Here is a 19,307-nt window from a genome sequence, read left to right as displayed (position 1 = left end):
GGGTCAGGTTTCCATCCCCCATTCCCACTAGTGCTGGACTTCTCAGGCTGGAAACCCCTCAGAATGGGGGTCTCTGGTGAGGGATTGACAGTCCCTCTCCCCTCAAATACCCCCTTCTACCTTCAAAGGGCCAGCCCAAAGACTTACACCCAGGGGGTCAGGGAGTTCCCTAGGCTCCACAGATAAGCCTGGGTGTGTCTCCCAGGCAAGGGACAAGCACAGCTGTGTGGGATGTAGGCAATAGTAGGTGTTGGCCAGTGGAGGGGAGGAATGAGTAAGTTGATAAGGGGACCCAGACTCCCACTGCTATCTCCTGCCTCACAATGAGCAACGACTTTCCCATCAAGGAGGGATTTTTAAGAACTCTTTGTGAAAGTGCATGGAGAAAAAAACCATGTAGACCCACCCCAGGTCTATGGTGGGGTGGGGGTGGGGGTTGTGCTGTGGCCCCCTGAGGCCCTGCAGCTCCAGCTCCAAGGCCATCCTTCCAGTGTCCCTGGGCCCTGGCCTGAGCCCACCCCCCACATGCCCAGCTCTGTGGACTGTGCCCAGGGATGGAGCCTAGAGGGGAGGCCACTTTACAGCAGCCTGACCCCTGCCCATCTGAGGAGGGCGTGAGTGGCTTTTCCTGGAGGCCTCTGTGACGCGGCAGCGAAGAGTTCTCCGTATCACTGCCTGCTCCCCCAGTGCTGCCCCGGAGAACCACTTCCTCAATCTGGCATCCCGCGCGGTCCTCTCCCAACTGCCTCTCTCCTGATGTGTGCTCTGCTGGCCTCTTTTTTCCTGTCTTTGTTTCCCTGGGTGTGTGTCTTCCCTATGCCTTTGGTCCCTGGCTTGCATTCCCGGCTCTCCCGCGTTCTGACTGCCTCTCCTCTCCACCTTCACGTGCTGCCTGCTCCCTCCAGTCTCCATCTGCCTGTCTCCATCTCTCCCTGTGTGAGGCTTTCTGCCTCCCTCCCAGGCAGAGTCTCTGCCCACCCCTCCCTTGGGCTCCCTCTCTGTCTGGGCCTCTCTCCATTCCTCCTCCCTGCTCCCTCCCCCTCCTGCATTATCAGAGCTGCTCCAGCCGCCTCCCTGAGTCGGGAGAGCGAGAGGCGCGGAGCAGCAGAGGCAGTGGCAGTGGGAGAGGCGGAGCAGCCTGGAGAGGCAGGGCTGGCTTGGGGTGTTGAGTCCAAGCTGAGTGGGGTGGTGGGGAAGGCCAGTGCTCGTGGTCCCTGTGCCTGCTGGGGGCGCCCTGCCCAGAACTCCACGCGCGGGGGTGGGGTGCAGGGCGAGGTGCCACCTTAGTCTGGCTGGGGAGGCGGAGGATGCGGAGTGATGGGGCAGGCGTGCGGCCACTCCATCCTCTGCAGGAGCCAGCAGTACCCAGCAGCGCGACCGGCTGAGCCGTGAGTACTAGGGGTTGGGGTGTGGTTGCGTGGGTGAGTCGATGCTAGTGTGAGACGCGCCCAGGACAAACGGGGTCCTGGGACTTCGTTCATGGCGCTGGGGTTAACAAGGAGCGGGAGCCACGTGGGAGGATCGATCTGTCTCCGGGACACCCAGCGGTGGGGACTACATCCTGGGGGCGGGGGTTCCCTGTATAGGGTGAGAGTGCCTGGCATCAGCCCAGAACATGTGAGACTGCTGTCCCCTAAAAGGGATGGCTGGCTGGGGGAGGGGCTGGTGATCAGCCTGAACCATTTCTTTAGGGGCTGGGGGCGGAGATGCCTGCAGTTGCAAGGTGCTTTGGAGGTGAGGTAGGCTGATTCAGGACCCTGGAGAAGGACAGCCTCCGGGCAGGGGGAAGGGGTGGGACTAAAGGAGGCAGAGAGCAAGCTGCCCAAGCAGGTATCTCTGTAAGTGACTACGTTTGAGAAAGAATGGCTGGGGGCAGCAGAAGGCGGGTCCCCATCCTTCAAAGAGCTGGAGATTGGGGTTCAGGACTGCCCCTGTACACAACATTACCCCAAAAGCACCTGTCTTGTAGCAGGAGCCGGAACTGATGGGAAAGTGGCATCTGGGTATCTGCCTCATGTGTGCCACGTGCGGGGATGGGGTTGGGGAAGTGGGGTGTGTGCAGGGGAGCGGAGAGCTCTGGAATGCGAGAGCTGGATGGGAAGGTGTCTGTTGGAGTTTGTCAGTGTTCCCTGCATGCCTGCGAGAGTTGGCACGTGTCAGAGTATGAATGCAGGTTGGTGCGGGTAGATGTGTGTGTGGGGGTCGACTCTGCTGGCATGCATGTGTGTGCTGTGTCTGTGAAGCTGAGGCACTCAAAACCCGTGTTGCTTGATCACTTCCAAATGCACTCATGATTGTGAGTGGTTTGTTAATGCATGAACAGTCGTGTTGCTGTGTGTAGGTGGATGTGTGTGTGTGATCACAGCACTGGTGTACCGAATTGTGTGGGGGGTGTGTAGGTAGGTGTGTGTAGATTCTGCTGCTGGTGTGGTTCGGGTGCTTGTGTTAGTGTGTGGGGGTGGCTGTTCCTTCCCCTGCTGGCTGAGGACATAGCTGGGACACTGGGGCCCACTGAGGCAAGGAGGGGCTGGCTGAATGTAGAGCCACCTCCAGAAGCCAGCGTGGGACAATTCGTTCTTCACCCTGCAGGGAGAGTTAGAAAAGAAATAGGCAATAATGGTCCTGCCTTCCGGGGCCTCCTAAGCTTATAGACGCAAAATGGCTGGGAATAATTAAGCAGTAAAGCTCAACATCCACTAGCAGGTGGGTTGCTGGTGGAACAACACAAGCCAAGGGGCTGGGACTGAGCAGGTTCCCAAGGCAGTGAGGAGGCTGGGTGGAAGTCAGAGCTGGGGGGAGACTGTGGCTGTATTCAGGAGCCTCTGAGGCTTTGGCATGTGTGTCCTGGGGGAGCCTGGGAGAAGTTTTGGGCAGGGTAAGGGATAGGAGTGAGGGGTGTGGTCACACTTGGCTTTTAGATTCCTTCGTCAGTAGTGCTATGAAGACCGGCCTGGACAAGACACTCAGAGGCGAGGCCAATGTGGAGGCCCACCCCTACAGGGGTTAGGGAAGCCTGCAGCTGGGCGGGTCTTGATTAAGGAGGCTAGGACCTCTTGAAGGGAGATGTTGGAGAGAGGAGGATGGGGAAGGGAGTGTACAGGTGGCTCAGGGTGGGCTGGGGAGGGGGCGCAGGGGAGAAGCAGGAGAGAACTCTCCCTGGCAGGTCTTCTAGCAGGAATGCACAGGGCTATAGGGTCCCCTGTGGCCAGGTCATGGCTTTGGGGGAGTCTCCTCTGCCTGGAGGCTGAAGCTTTTCATCAGCCCAAATCCCCTACTGCTGTCCTCCCCAGGAGGGTTAATTGCCTTTATGCTCTCTGTACCTCCCACCTCAGTCCCCCTGCCCACCACACAGCTCCTGCCACTCTTCCTGCTTCCCACTCCAGCCTCCTGTCCCTCGGGGCTGCTGATGGCTTGGCTGGGATCTGGCCAAATGGTGTGGGGGGTGGGGACCCAGCTCATGGCAGCACCCCCGCTTCAGCCTTAATAGCCTGGGAGTCTTGCTGTCGGCCCCGCTGCTGTGAGCCGAGCCTGTGAGCTCCTGGGCTGTTGCTGCTGCTGCTGCTAGCCTATGTGAGGGTGCCCACCAGACCTGTGGCAGCCCTTCATTCCTTCCTTCCACAAGGTACCTCCTGCCCCCGGGGCCTTCTTGGTGCCTGCTGTGCCAGTCCCTGGGGACATAGGAGGACCCTGCCCCTATTCTCAGGGAGTGACTGGTCTGATGAGGGAGGCACAGGAGGAGAGCCCTAACCCATGGTGGGAGCCATGTGTGTACTCTGGAACTCAGGGTTGCCCTCAGTGAGCTGGGAGTTCCAGGGGACCTTGTCTGAGCCAGACCTTGGAGGAAAAGCAGAGGGAGTGAGCTCGCAGAGGTGGGCAGGTGTGAGGCAGTGTGGTGTGTTTGAGGGACAGAAAGCATTTGAGTTTGAGTTGAGGGCAGTTAGAAGAGTGGTGCAGAGAAGAGGAAGAGGGAGGTAGAAAGAGTTAGACTCTTTAGGGTCTGTGATGCTGGGCTAAAGGCCCACATAGGAAATGGAGCTAGGAAAAGGTTTCAGAATAGAATGCCTGCCCCAGGAAGCCCTCACTAGTTTCCCTTCTCTCTGACCCCATGGGAAGTATGTCTGCTTAATGGTATAAAATGAAAAGTATGGTGTGAACTCTGCTGTCCCCTGCTCCACGTCCCTTGCACAGCCAGGAGTAAGGAGCCCCTTACTCAGCCAGCCCAGGAGATCCTTGGGGGCAGGCAGCAAGCACGTTCAAGCACCCTGCTAGCAATTGCTTTCTCCTCTCCAGGCACACTTGCACATCTGTCCAAGCCTCAGGGTGTTCACCCCTTCTCTCCCTGGGATAGTTATATCTGACTGTGTCTGTGTCACAGACTATGTGCAGGACCCAGGGGCTCCAGCTCCCAGCCTGGCCTATGTCTTTCTGTTTTCTGTATTCTGGGTCATTGGTCTTCTGGGCTCGATGCCTCAGACAAGGAGAAGCATATCCTGGATGGAACATGGGAGAACAAGCAGCCTTTCCCTGAAAGGGGATAAGCCCTGCTCCTCTGAGGTTAGGCTCCTCTAGTGATGGAGCTAGGCAAGACTGGAAAAAAGAGGGAGAAGGAAAGACAATACGAAGGACTTTCCACTCATATGGAAGGGAGTCTCCAGGCTGCGGAGGAACTCTCCTAGGACAGGATGGGGGAATGGGCACAGGAGCTATCCCAATGAGGCGAGGGAAGCCACTCTGGGAGAAAGGAGATGAGGGGACTGGAGAGGTGAGGATCAGGATTCGCTCACATGTCCAGCAGCCATTCACTAGGCAGCAGGTGGAGCTGGGGCCACGTGGAAGGAGGAGGCGTGGCCTTGGTCTTGGAAGGAAGAGTCCACTCCGGAACAGCTCTAGGGGGAGGGAGTGCCATATGCCAAAGCTGACAGTCAGGGAGTGACAGTGGAGCTCTGGGCCTGGGGTGTGCCATGGAGGGTGGGGGGCAGAGATGGAGTTGGGGGGTGGGGGTGGACCGGTGGAGTGTGGGGGGGTGGATGGAGGCTAGACTCCAGACAGCACTTAGTGCCATTCTGTGTGTCTCCCTGTGCCTTGCCACCAGCACTGCCATTGCTTGAGAGTAGGGCAGAGACAGTGGCTGAGTGTGGGCCCCTTCCAGAAGGTGGCATGCAAATGAATGCAAAGCACCATGCAAATCAGCCAGCTTGGGCCTGGCAGCCTGGGCCAGGAGAAGGAGCCGGCACCTGGCATCCCCTTCCCACACTGGCTATGCCCCTTCCATCTCCTGGAAGTGCCATAGCGAGCACCCAGCTCCTCTGAGACACAGACTGCACAGACTCCTGGGAGGTGGATATATTTAGCCACAGGGACATATTTACACATTTCTTTTCCATTGTTCAGCTGCCCACTCCCTAGGAAAAGGCCAGGTCCCCAGTGATGTGACCCACTTTTGGAAACCCCTGGAAGTCACCCTCCTTCTGCCCTCCCTGAAAAACGGAAGGTGACTGGAACTTGAAGCAGCAGAAGGGATTTGGGTCAGACATCTGGGAGGACTTCCCAGCTAGGTAGTCCCTGGGGTCTCATCCTCTGGGTTCGGTTACCCTGGGGTCAGAGGAGGCTTTGGCAAGAGAACAGAGAGGGTATAAGAGGGGCAGGGGCCAGTGTGAGTGCTGTATCTGTGTGGGCCTGGGCAAGTTGCTTAAACTCTCTGGACCTTTTACATGCACACGTGCAATGGAGCTTGCACTGCCCTCCTGGCAGGATGGTTGTGAGGAGCCTGGAGCCAGGCATACAGTAGGTGCTCATAAAGGCTGTGTCTGCTGCTGTTCCGAGTCGCCCACACTCACCTACATGTTTAGAGAGATTTGGAGCAGGAGGAGACCAGAGCGAGGAGTCCAGGGCTGTCACCGAGTGTGGGAGAAGCAAGGAGGCTGGGAAGGGAGACGTGGGGGCGAGCACCTTGAGCAGCTCTGGGGGAGGGGCTGACACCAATCCCCAGGGAACACAGTGGAGGAAGGGCTTTGCCCCCGCCCAAGCCCATGGCAGTCTGTGGCACCCTGGGAGCTGTAGGCTCCCAAAGTCGCACGGGCAGACTGTGCAGGACACACTGGGCTGCTGGGATCTGAAGGGGCAGGCCTTGGTGGGGGTCAAGAACAAGGTGGCCTCAGCCCAGAGCACAGCTCAGCCCTGGTGTGTTCTGTGTGTGTGTGTTTTGGGGGTGGGGATTGGTGGAAGCTGTGATCCTGGCTCCTCACGTGTTCACTCGGGAATCTTTGGCTGCCTGGGTCCTGTTTGTGCATCCATGATCTCCTTAAATCCTCCCTTCCTCCCCCAGAGTCTGCTGCTCCGGATAAAGTCATAGAGGATCCGTGAGGGGAAAAAGCACCTGCCCAGGGAGTATTTAGTTGGTTTGTGCTGGTTGTGGGGAGATGAAGCCACATAGTCTGTTTGCATTCTGGCTCCTGCTCTTCCCACATTTATTGTCCCAAATGGTAAGGGCCTTGAAGCAGCAAGGAAGAGGGGTCGGAAGATGAGGGCTGGGCTCTTTGAAACTAAGCAGTGGCGAAGCAGAGCTGCAAGCATGCGCTCTATGCCATCGTCTGAGTCCACCCAGGGGTATTGAGAGCACATACGGCACCTGACTAGCCTTGGACTTTGGGTTAGTTGTGCAGCCTGGGCTGGATGTGTGGAAGTGGAGAAAGCAAAGGTAGCAGAAGTACACTCAGCACTTTGCCCTTTCTCCTTCACTTCCCTTTTGGTCCTCTTCCTCTGCTTTCCGCCATAGCCTGCAGACCAAGAACTGTTATCAGAGCTGTGCTGTCATGCCTCTTAGTGCCAGCAGGGGTCGCTGCCACTCATGTGCACTGCAGACTGGCTCCAAGGACCAAAGGAGAGAGCCCAGACCAGGGGCTGTGTGAGGGGTGAAGAGAGGCCAGCTCAGGGATCCCCTGAGACCTGGGTGACCAAGCCCTGCTTGAACGGGAGGGACAGGGCTGGACCCCACACAGCAAGGACAGGCACACTGGAGGGATGAAGCCAGGGGCCAAGACATCTTCTTAAAATTCTGGGACAGGCAGAGATAGATGGAGTAGTGGAGTTGGAGAGCAAGTAGTGGAGTTGGAAGGCAGCTGGGGCTTGGGCTTCTACTGGACTGTGGTTCACGTGATACCAAGATGTGGGTGATATGAATGGTTTTATTCAAGTTTGTGTAGACTGTGTGCATGTGTTGAGCTTCTGGTTGTTGCAGGTGTGTGGGTGGGTCTGGGAATATGTGTGTATAAGTGTGCCTGCATGTTCACATTTATGCCTGTGTATTGGCATATGGCCATATACATGTGGGACTTGTGTGCATTGGTGTGGTACTGGGTACACACACCATGCATGTTTTGTGTACACAGGTGCCATGTATGAGTGTGTGTAAGGGCCCAGACACCTGCTGTGCTGTCCAGCAAGGCCAAGCCCCATGTGTGGACAGGTTCCCTCATGGGCCCCACCTGTTTGGAGGTGGTGAGGTTGTTTGTGGGCAGATGTACTCTGCAGGAGCTGTCATCCTCTTTCTCCTGGGAGGGGAAGGGCAGGCTGAAGTCCCCCCTTAGGGTCCCCCTGGACCCTATCCAGCCAGTGTGGGCCCTGCAGTGTTTCCCCTGTCTTGGGGAAACAGGGCATTTTCATGTTCAGGCTTGGCTTGGGCTAGGCAAGCTCCTAGGCCATGGGACAAGAACTCTTCCAGCCCATTGTGCAGCCCTCCCAATACTGAAGTTCAGAGGGGGCAGTGGGTAGTAACCCAAGGTCCCTTCAGCAGGATCCAGGCTGAGATGGCAGGTCTGGAGCAGGGAGGGCTGGTGAGACTGGACAGCCTCCCTGGAGTATGTGTGGAGTGCAGAGCCAAGTGTGGGGCACAGGGCCACTTCCTGCACCTGCACGTCTCTACCCTCCTGGGCCTCCGACGTGGAGATTGAAGCTGCATGGGTCCCCATGTGCTCCAGATGCCCTGTGAAGTCTGTTGTTTCACAGAGTGTGTGTGTGGACCCCACAGGGAGGAGCCCAGTGTGGGAGAGGGCTGAGGGACACAGTTCAATTTCTCCATCTTTGTAGCTTTTATATATATAAGGTTCTTGCTGTTATGATGTTCAAGGCTTTCCCTGACATCTCTCCCTTGGGCTGTTAGAACTGAGGCAGCTTTGGAGTGGTGGGCAGGTCCTTGGAGCCCAGCTTGGCTCAGGGTGAGTGACACAGGGAGTGCAGTAGGGGAGGGGCAGCTTTGAGAGGGAGGAATGCGTTGGGAGTGAGATGGGGAGGAATGAGTGGTCTGCTCCAAAGTAGCATTGTTGCTGACCCTGGTTGGACAGGAGCAGAGGGGCAGACAGGCCAGGCCTGGGTCCCTGGGGTAGGGGGTGGGGTTTGAGGGTGAAGGCTGGGGGCAGGGAAGCCATGGGAGAGAAGAGGAGCAGGCTGTCCAGTGCCACGTGTGCATCAGGAATTGGGATTACTTTACAACTCCCCCACAATTGGGTGGGGTGGGATTTGGGGCCAACTGGAGAGCAGGGATGCTTGCCCATCACATTTCTTATGGCTCCAGATCACCTTGGCAGCCCTTCAAGGAGCTGGCCCCGATTAGTAGAGGGGGGCAAGTGACACACTCAAGTGGCTTAGTGGAAGGCAGCTTGACGATGCAACTAAGACAGAGGCAGGGAGGATTAAGATAACTCACACGGCATGTCACGGGGCTCAGGGGCTTGGTACTGGCTTTCCAGAGCACCTCAGCCCCGAGGCTAGGCCCGCAGAGCTCAGACTACCTTTTTTGGAGTGGGTCAGGCTGCAGCCGCTGCTTGTCCAAGGAGGTGGAGTGGGTCAGGCAGCCATCGCCCGGCCCTCAGAAGCAGGATCTGCAAGACAGTGGGCCAGGAGCCACAGGGTGGAGCCGGGCTCTAGAGGGGCCCCTGCAGTTTCTGTAGATTGTGCACTGACCCATGGTCCTCAGCCAGGGTCAGAGCAGCAGCCAGGCCTTGCCTCTGGCCTTCCCCTGGGTCATGGTTGCTGAGGTCTGCTGAGTGGCCAGGTGCCACCTGCACCAGTCATCTACCCTTGTGCTGTGGGCTGCTTCTACCATAACAGCGCTGTTCCCTTCCCGGCTCTCAGAACCTGGTGGACCTGGATCTTCAACAAGCCACCTGCTCCCGTCCTCTGTGATGCCCTGGCACACCCTGGCTTGTGCTTGTCATTCCAGCTGAAGCAATGGCCTGGATTGTCTCTCCCTCCCATCCAGTTAGAGATGAGCAGGCCCTGGTCTTGTGTGGCGGCACTGCTGGTGGGGATACTTCCTGCGGAGCAGACGCTGGGACTTTGTGCTTTCCAGGTGGAGGAGAAGGGGAGAAAGGAGAACAAGAAGATGTCAAAGGGCTCCTGGGGAGGAAACCCATGGGATGGACGGGGAGGCAGCTCATGAGCGAAGCCAAAGAGGGGCTGAGCATGGGCAGGTGGGTTCGGTTCTGGATTTAGAAAGTTCCAGGTGGAGGGTGAATTAGAGGCCTCATGAGGTGGTGGCTTGGAGACTCAGGTAAGGGGCAAGAAAGTCACATCAGAGGGGCCAAGGACATGTGAATCACACTGACAGCCTGGCCCCCAGCTCTGCTCACCTGCCTGTGGTCCTTGTTCCTCAGTGTCTGCTCCCTGCCCATGGCCCATGCAGGGGCGTGAGGCAGCTCAGGACCCCCGTCTTGGGACGGGCCACTTTGTCTCTCACCTGAGCTCCCATCCATGGCACCTGTAAGCCATCTGCTCAGACACTGGCCATGAGAGAAGAACTGTCTTGGCTACCACATGTCTTACAAATCTAATCAAAGCCCTCCGTTTAGATCCCCTCCTGCTGCAATAGGACCCCATGCTTGTTGCTGGCCAGAGTCTGGACCTCTTGGCCTTCTGGGAGATGAGTCAGGGGTGGGGCGGAGGTGGGGTTCCCTGTGGTGCTGGCAGGGAGGTGGAGGTTAGAGACCTTCTCCAAGTCAGCTCTCTGCTCCTGCTGGGCTCTGAGTGGCTGACTCACTCAGTGTTAATTAGCCTCTCCCACAATGAACTTGACAATCATTAGGTGCTGGTGTGCCCCCTGGGGCCCAGCTCAAACACCTGTGTCCCAGCCTGCCTCCTGCCCTGGTTGCCTGAGCTTAGAGACTAACATGACAGCCTGAGACCACACAGGATGCAGGCATAGGGACCCAAACACGCCAGGAACAACCAGCGCCGCCGATATAAAACCACAGGAAGCAGCAGACCCTGGTCCAGGGACATGAAGAGAGCTACAACATGCATGTGTGTGCACACACACATACAGACATGGAGAAAAAGACACAGGAGGGATCTAAAAATTGACCTAGAGACAGACAGAACGGACTGTGCCCCAGGCACACGGCCCAGGAGTGCAGATTCAGCCCTGCAGTGTGGATGCCATCTGCCACATGTCTGGCGTACCCCGAAGCGGTGCCTGTGCTTGCCATAGCCATACTGAGAACCAAGATGTGGGCAGTGTCTCTCACCTCTGGGCTGTCACATATGCTGTTCCCTTTGCCTAGAACACCCTTCCCCAATGCCCCTCTTCCTTTTCCCTGTCAGTTCCTGTTGTTCCTCAGATCTTGAGGTCCCTTCTTTGAGGACAATATCCTTGAGCTTGGGGAGGGATCCAGGGATCCTTCCCTGTCCCTGTCCCCACCCCTTAAGCTCTAGCTCTTTTCCATCCTGTTGAGTTTAGGGTGAAGGAGTTTGCCTTGGTTGAGTCAAGCAGTGACCTGAGGTTGAGGGGTTATGGAGGCCAAGATGCTGGTCAGAGAGAAATTGAAGGGGCAGTGAGTCAAGATGAGCAGGGAAGAGTGCCAGATCCTCGAGGCCTGATGAGGCATGGAAAGCCACAGGCAGGCACAGGGGGTCCCTTCTGCCTCACTTCCCATGCCCTGTCTGACTTTTTTGTGGTTTTCTCGGCTCACTTCCTGACCCACTTCCCTCCTTCCCAAACAGCCTGGCCTCTTACAGTCTTTCTGAGCTCTCTCTTTCATGCACACACCTGCCTCATGTTCTCTACCTGGTCCCTGCTCCTAAGCCCAGTGAAATCCTCATCATTCAAGGGCTGGGGACTGGGGCATGCTCTTCCTGATCGGTGCTTTGTAAAGGGAGGCAGGAGGAGGTGGAACTGAACGCATGCCTTGGGAACCCTTCCTGGGCTCCCATCTCAGTTCCTCTGCTTCTCATCTGCGGGACTCTGCCACCTCTGCCTTCCCCTGGAGCAAAGGGGAGCCCTCCTCATTAGGGATACTGGGAGGAGGATTAAGTGAGACAGCGGGTGGTAGACCTGCGGTGCTGTGGGCTGCCTTCCTGGGAGAGCTGGGAAAGCTAATGAGAGCAGGGATGAGCAGGTGCACTGGGGAGGTGTCTAGTGGGCCTTTGCTAATTGGCACTGAGGGAAGCAAGCATCTGCTGTGTGAGCACCTACTGTGTGCCCTCCAGAGCTGGCCCCAGCACCTCCCCGCCTCGATCTCTGTATAGCTGCCAGCCAGCACAGCTGTTGGCGGCTGTTGGAGGACCAGAGGTAGGAGTGTGTGACTTCTCTTTTTAAATTTTTTTGCACCTGTTTTAGTGAAGGGTTATTTACATACAATAAAAAGTGCAGCATAAATTCTGATCAGCATAGACAGCCATCTGATCCCTATTAAATCATCGAGAATCTTTTAATCACATTTCCCAACCCACAAATGTCCCTTGAGTCCTCTGTAGCCACCCCCTTTGGGGTGACAGACTGCCTGTGGGGCTGGAAGGACAGCTGGGCTCAGAGGTTGTGGCTACCTCTGACAGGCCAAGGATGCCTTGTGATTGCTCATCCTCTCTTGGCCTTGGCTCCTGTGGCCTGGCATGGTGGGAGGGATGCTGAGATGGTGGATCTGGGAAGTGATGGCTTCAGATGCCCATGTGGTGGGGAACAGAGAGCTGGTTCCTCCCTGGGCCAGCTGGGTTCTGTGGCCCTGGCAGATGAGGCTGTGTGAGGATCCATGCTGGAGCGGGGCAGCGGTAGCTGTTCACCCAAGTGACTTCCCTTCTCTCTCATCTCGGGTTAGAAACCCCGCTCTGGATTAACAGTTCCCGGGAAAGAAGGGGGCACCTTTGTTCCCCAGTTCTAGAACCAAATATTAAAGCAATTATGTAACTAGCAATAAATTACTTAAAGTAGTGACTCACTCAGCTTAATTAGAGCGCGAGCAGGGAGGGACTCAGGTATTTTTAGCGCACACACCTCACTCCCTCCTGTGGAGGGAGGCCTGTGAAAGTGAGGTGGGGGTGGAGAGAGGCCCGGGAGTGCCTGGGTGTCTGCTAGGACAGGGAGGCTGCTCCTCTGCCCGGTTGAGGCCAAGTCAGAGCTTTGGCAGAAGAATTCAGGTCGGGCTCAAGGAAGGCTTTTCAGGGCTGTCTTGGAGAAGTAGGACACTTGATGGTAAGCTCCTGGAGGGCAGGGCTTAAGTCTAGGACTGCCTCACCAGATGGGAACAGACAAGAATCAAACTTAAGAGGACAGAGTCTGACACATCTGGCTTTGAATCCTACCCATGTAGGTTACTGGCTGTGTAGCCCTGGGCAGGTCCCATGGCATGGCCCGCACCGCGTCTCCGTCCCTGCGAAGCATTTCCATTTCCTCCCCTGCATCCACCTTTGTGCATTTCGTAAGGATCAGGTGGCTGATTTGTGTAATGCAAACCCCAATGCCCATCTTGCTAGACCAGAGGCCCCATGAGGGCAGGAGCCAGGTCTGTGTTGACCCCTGTTCACAGCCCCCGCTTCCGTCCTCACCTGGGCCCTCTCACTTGCCTGCATGCTTGCTTTGTTCCCATTCTTTTGCTCCAATTAGGTTTCTTTTTCTCCCCTGGGATTTTGTGAGTAGAGGAAATGGACACTGTGGTGCGTATGTGTCAGGCCTGTCTTTTTTCTCCCATGTGTTGGAGCTGATAACTTCTAACAGAGAACCTCCGGACTGCAGCACCAGTTAGGATGCCTGTATCCCCTACCTGAATGGAGTGCCTGAGTTCAATACCTGCTCTGGCTGCAGATTTCAGCTTTGTGCTAATACGGATGCTGGGAGTCAGCAGGTAATAGCTCAAGTCATCGGGTCTCTGTAACCCACATGGGAGACCTGGATTGAGTTCAGGGCTTGTGGCTTCAACCCCTGGTCAGCTCTTAGAGGAATCTGGGCAGTGAGCCATTGGGTGAGAGTTCTTGCCCTCTGAATGTATCTCAAATGAGTCCAATCTTCTGCAGCAGGTTAAGCTCTGCATGTGATGCCAGCATCTCGCATACAGGACCAGTTCGAATCCTGGCTGCTCCACTTTCAACCCAGCTTCTTGCGAATACTCCTGGAAGGGCAGTGAATGATAGCTAAGTGCTCAGGCCTCTGCCATGTATGTGAAAGACCCAGATGGAGGGTCCAGCTCTTGGTTTTATCCTGGCCTAGCCCTGGCTGTTGTAGCCACTTTGGGGGAGAGAATCAGCAGATGGAAAATCTCCTTCTGTTAGCTCCCCCAGTTTGCCTTAAATCTTCAAAAAGAAAGCAAAACAAAGCCCAACTTCCAGGGAAAGCTTCAGCACCACGGACAGCCACATGGCTCAGCGGCAGTGGGTGGGGGTCTTCTGTGGGACCTCCCACAGAACATCTGCCCATGTGTTCTCCACATGCGGATGAGGAGGAGCCCAGCTGCGTCTGACCCTTGTACACTGAAAGTTGAGAGGAAGCAGGGATATGGGCAGGTGGGGCAGCCTGATGGGCTTCCTGGAGAAGGGTGGCTAAGGTTGGCTGGGAGGGTATTGGCGACAAGAAATCCTGGCATCTGCTAAGCACATTTCAGCCCTGCAGGGCTTCTGGGAGGTGCCTGGTGTGTGGGGGTGATGGAAGAGACATGTGCATAGGCTTTCTTTTTCCTCCTCCTGTCACCCCTCCTGTCCCCTTACCCTCTTGAGAGAAGTGGGGGTGGGATGCTTCCCATTTCAGCCCTTGCTGACCAACCCCTCCCCTGCCACAACTGGACAGAGTTGGACACACAGTTGGCGCCCACAACAGGCTGGGAGATGCTCCAGGCTACTCTTCATGGGGCGCTGTGGCTGAGCGAGGAGCCAGCTGGACTGAATGAAGCAGTTTAACTCCCGCCTCTTGTTCCTGCCTGCCCAAGGCCTCCAGGCTCCTGCCTGCCCCAGTGGCATTTCTGATCTGCTCTGAGTACCACTCCTCACACCTCGCCACCCTCCCGGGGCTCAGCCGATGAATTAGTGATGACAGCATCTGGCATTACTATGACAACCACACGCCGCTCTGTGCTGCATCACAGGGCAGTGGTAGAGGCCAGAGACCCCTTTGGCTCTGGGCCTGTGTGTGGCAGGGACTGGAGCCAGAGTGGGAACAGGGATCTGGGGTTGGTCAGGGGCTCAGGCTTGGGGGTACCTCTCGGGTGGACTAGAGTTGGTTCAGGTTGTTGGAACCCGAGGAGCTTTGGGAACTGTTGTTTCCTCCTTCAATCTTTTATTCACTCCCAGCTCCCATCCCTGTCTTTCTCCCTGCCTCCTTCCCTCGTTGCATTTTTTCCAGGCCCTATTCTTGTTTGAGCACCTGCCTGTTTCTGCTTTACCCTGGGCACCAGGCTGGCCCAGCCCTCAGCCCTGGGAGCTGGGGAAGGAAGGGGACACACACTTGCTAGTCAAGGTCTCGGGGATGGTGTGCAGGGACCAGTGGTGCTCCTACAGGAGGCCCTGGCTCTGCCATGCTAGAGAGGAGACACAGCATGGGGTGGACGAGGGGCCCAAGTGCAGGCTGTGCCACAGTGGAGAGCAGAGAGGGAACTGAAGCTGGGGAAGGCCTGGGGGCATTGGCTCAGGGTGGAGCTTGCAGTGTGCCCTCTGCGGGAAGGCACACTGAAGCATTTTGTTTTGGTAAACTGCCTGTGTCCCACATCAGAACACCTGGCCCTGGCTCCAGCTTCCTGCTGATGCAAATCCTGGGAAGCAGCTGTGATGGCCCAAGTGGCTGGGGTCCTCCTGCCCACATGGAAATGTTGGGTTGAGTTTCCAGCTTATGGTTTCTGTCTTGGTTCAGCCCTGGCTAGGGTCTGAACCAGTGGATAAGAGCTCATTCACTCCCAAATATATTTTTTTAAATATTTTATTTTGAAAATCAGAGAAAGAGAGAGAGAGATCTTCCTCCTATTGCTTTACTTTCTGGATGGCCACAACAGCTAGCGCTAGGCCAGACTGAAGCCAGGAGCCAGGATCTTTATCCAAGCCTCCCACTTGGGTGGCAGGGGCCTAAGCACTTGGATTATTCTCTGCTGCATTTCCCAAGTGCATTAGCAAGGAGCTGGATCAGAGGTAGAGTAACTTGGAACCTGTGCCCATCACAGGTGGTGGTTTAACCTGCTGCATTACAACATTGGTCCCTTAAATTTATTTAATTGACATAAAAGAAGGTGGGGAAACCAAGACCCAGAGAGGGAGCATGATTTGTTCGAGCTGGCTCAGGCCAGGCGATAATAGGCTCAGGTTTTGCTGGGCCCCAGTGAGCAGCTGTTGTCTGGGACAACTCCCACCAGGGAAGTCCCACGGTGACTTTGTTCTCAGTTGGAACAGTTTGCTTGAGCAAGAGCCAGGCTGAAAACCCTATGTGTCTGTTTCAGGCACACTGGCCTGAACATGTTTGTGTGTGTGCATACGCATATGTGTGAGCATGTTTGTGTGTGTATCTGTGTGTATGTGCATGCTGCTGTGTGTGTGTGTATGTGTGTGCATGTATGTAGGAGGTACATGGAAGATCTGGGTCTTAGCTCAGCAATGGGTTAATGACTCAACTTGGGGCTTTGGGCTACCCATTCTGATCCTGTGCTGCATCCCCTTCTTTGCCACCCTCTTTGCCACCTTAATGGAGTCAGGCAGCTGTAGGGAAAGGGCACCCCTGAGTCCCTCATGCTCTTCTCAGCACCCTTTCTGGCCCTGCTGCTGAGCGTGAAACTACTGTCTTGGAACTGACCAAGGTAGGAGACCTTTAGTCCCATTGTGCTGATGTAGATGCTGAGGCCTCGTGGGAGCAGTGATTGGTTCAGGGTTACAACAAGCCAATGGCTGGGCTGGGCTGGGCTGGGCTGCTGGAGTGGCCCTGTCTACACTGCCCACCTTGCCTCTCCACCATCTTGCTGGCATTGCTGAGCCTGCCAGCCATGATGGATGGTGCTGCAGCCCAGTCTCCCTCCCATTTCCCTCCAGATGTGGGTTTGTGAGTCTGTGATCACCAGCTCTGCCCAGTGACTGTTGACCCATCCAGTTCTCCCCCTGAGTACTCCACAGCCTCACCCAGCCTAGGTAGAATTTGGGGGAAAGAGGGCTCAGCAGGTCTTTCCCTACTGATGAGCTGGGGATTCAACCACTTCCCCCACTCTAGGGGCCCTGATGATTGGAGGACATCCTGGCAGCCCTTGCTGGAGTGCCAGGAATCCTTCCTAGGTTGCCCAAGGGCACCAGTACCTGCCCATATGCCCTCTCATGTACACATGTGTACAGCATCACACACAAAGGCTTTTGTGTGTAAGAGGCATTGTATGCCAAGCATCGTGCCAGAGCTCCATGTGTCTAATCTCAGTCATCCGGTTCCTTGGGTACTACTGTTGGTAACCGATTATACGGATGAGGAAACAGAGGCTGAGAGGTGAGCTCACATATATGGGAGCTGAAAGAGCCGAGTTTGAACTGTGTGTCAGCAACTCCTACTCCACTGACTGACCTGGGCATGCGTGGACACATGTGTGTGGGCACATGTATGCATTCGTCCTGCCCTGCCAGCTCACCTGGGCCTAAGGAGAGCTGTGGTGGGATGAGGGTCAGCGCTCATCACTGCCCTCAGACTTGTGTCCCCAGGGTGAGGTGGGGGCTGCATGGAGGAGGTAGCGGCCTCCAGACAGTGGGAGGGGAGGCCGGGAGGGGATCGATCAGTCCTCTAGCACTGCCTTCCAGGAACTGGGGCCCAGGGGAGCATGGTGCGGCTGGTCGATATTCCGGGCTGCAGCCCAAGCCTGGCACACAGGGAGTGTGGGGCAAACTTGGTGTGCAGCAGCTGCCTTCCCTGGGCCCCCACCCCCTGCTCCTGTCTTCCCCCCTTCTTGCACCTGCTAGCTCCACACCTTCCCCTAGTCCCCCACCATAGACCCTACTGGTTCCGAGGACTGGACTCCCCATTCCCAGGTTGCTGCTCCTGCTGTGCTAACTGCCTGGCCCCGGTGGCCCATCTGGGGTGGGTGCCCTGAGAGTCGTTCTGTGTGATGGTGGGGGCTGACAGGGAGGTAGGGACCAGTTCACAAGCCCTCAGAGACCTCCGCAGACATGCTAATGAAATAATGAACATAAAGTACTTTGCGCCACCAGGGGCATGCAGTAGGCGCTTAATTAGTCTTCCTCCCTGGGGAGTCTGGTGGGGTGGGATGGGGCACTTGGGCTCCTGGAGCTGCTGGTGGGTATGCTGGTGGCGTTAACATCCCCAAGGGCAGTTAGCACAAGGAAGGTAGGAAAGCGAGGGAGGGAGATCAGCATCTGATAGCATGCAGGTGTTGAGGGAAGGAGAGGGGACGTCCAGAGGAGGCAGAGTGGCCACAGCACATATAAGACCCTCACAGGCTCCGCCATCCTTCCTCGAGGACGGGCCCTGAGCAGGTCTGAGTGACCTCCTTCTGGGCTGCCTCCACTTCGGGTCTCTACCAGGCTCTTCACCTTGTGTAGAGTCTGTCTACTCCCCCCTGTTGCAACCCAGAGATGGGTAGCGAGGCCACCTGCTGTAGCCCTGGGTCACCAGTGCCCTTATGTGGGCAGAATGAGGAGCTGGATCTCTCAGGTCTGGAGCATCAGGACTGTCCCACTTCAGGTTAGGTCATCTCAGTCTTGTAGTGCAGCCTCCATGGGCTGCGGAGTAAGCAGAAACAAACTCAAGACCTGTCCCCTTGGGGTTAAGAGCATCAGGGGACCTTTGATCTCCAGTCGTCTCTCTTTATTTAAGATTTATTTGAGAGGCAGAGTTACAGAGACAGGGAGAGACATAGAGAGATGCTACATCTGCTGCTTTGCTCCCCAAATGCCTACCATGCCCTGGGCTGGGTCAGGCTGAAACCAGGAGCCAGGAGCTTCTTCTGTGTCTCCCACATCAGTGTGGGGGCCCAAGGACTTGGATCCATTGTTCACTGCTTTCCCAAAGGCATTAGCAGAGAGCTGGACTGGAAATAGAGTAGCTGGGACATGCACCAGCACCTATATGGGATGCCAGTGTCACGGGTGGTGGCTTCATTTGCTGCACCACAGTGCCAGCCCCTCATCCTGAGTCTTTTTTCTGAGGTTGTGGTTCTGTGCCTAGAAAGTTCTGGGCTGTGTTGGGGAGAGGCTGGGGTGGCCCTACGAGGTTGTTGGTGTGTGATGTGCTGTGACGGGCAGGTTGGGGAGGATGGGCCTGGGTCTGGGCTAATCTAGGGCTCTGGCAGCTTTGGTACCCTTGGGGCAGTCTGGCTGCCACCTTGCCACTACACTGCCTCCAGGCCTCGCTGTTCCACCTGCTTCACCCTTCTAGTTCTCCCTTCTTACTACAGCCTTGGCATCGCCTCACTCCTCGGGCTTATCTCTTGCATCTGTCTCTGCCACTCCCCTGTGGCGATCCGCTGCTCTTCCCACCCCCTCCGCCCCTGGGTGTCCTGAGGGGCCTCTCTGGGAGCTGGTCACCTCCTGCCACGTGTCTGTCTGGTGTCTGCCACCGAGCAGCTCCTGCCTGCCCCCGCTGCACCTCTGTCTGGCCACGTTCCTGCCTTTCACTGGCTCTGGGCTCCCTTTGTCTCTGCTTGTTTCTCTCTCCCCTTTCCTTCTGGGTCCCCTCTCTCAGGGTCACCGGGACTTTGACCTCTTTGCTTCCTTCCTCCCTCTGGAAACACAGTCAGGGCAGCAGGTCCTGTCTTCCAGCCCTGAGAGAGAATGTCACCTGCCCACCCTCCCTTGTGCTGGCTTGTCGCAGTGGAAGTCCCGACAGTGCCCTGTGCCCTGCGCCAGGCCTGGTTGCTAGGCCTTGAGCTGGCTGCACCTGGCTTCCATAGCGACAGGTGCTTAGAAACGAAATGCCACATTTCCCAGACCTGAGACCAGGGCGAGACGCGCTGGTGACGATGGGAGGTTTGTCGATCTAGCAGCACCTTTACGTCAATCAGGAAGCCTGGCTGGGCTCTAGGCCACCTAGGCTTGCGGAGACACAAGCGGGGGCTGTGGGAGTTCTGGAGTCCAAGAATTACTGG

The 19,307-nt window shown here is 56.5% G+C and overlaps 1 protein-coding gene across 2 annotated transcripts in view; it reads left to right on the top strand.

Annotated features, from left to right (window-relative positions):
* The first annotated feature begins 1,277 nt into the window (after nt 1–1,277).
* PDE2A (phosphodiesterase 2A) overlaps nt 1,278–19,307 on the top strand; it is a 78,055-nt gene continuing 60,025 nt past the window's right edge. For both annotated transcript variants that reach the window (XM_040964112.1, XM_040964111.1), the window contains exon 1: nt 1,278–1,388. In XM_040964112.1, coding sequence (XP_040820046.1) covers nt 1,318–1,388 — 71 coding nt within the window. In that variant the 5' untranslated portion in view covers nt 1,278–1,317. The remainder of the gene's footprint in view (nt 1,389–19,307) is intronic.

The sequence above is a fragment of the Ochotona curzoniae genome, unplaced genomic scaffold (assembly GCF_017591425.1).
Source record: "Ochotona curzoniae isolate NIBS_2020 unplaced genomic scaffold, NIBS_Ocur_1.0 scaffold_3223, whole genome shotgun sequence".
NCBI lineage: Eukaryota > Metazoa > Chordata > Mammalia > Lagomorpha > Ochotonidae > Ochotona > Ochotona curzoniae.
This window is presented reverse-complemented; position numbering and strand designations above follow the sequence as displayed.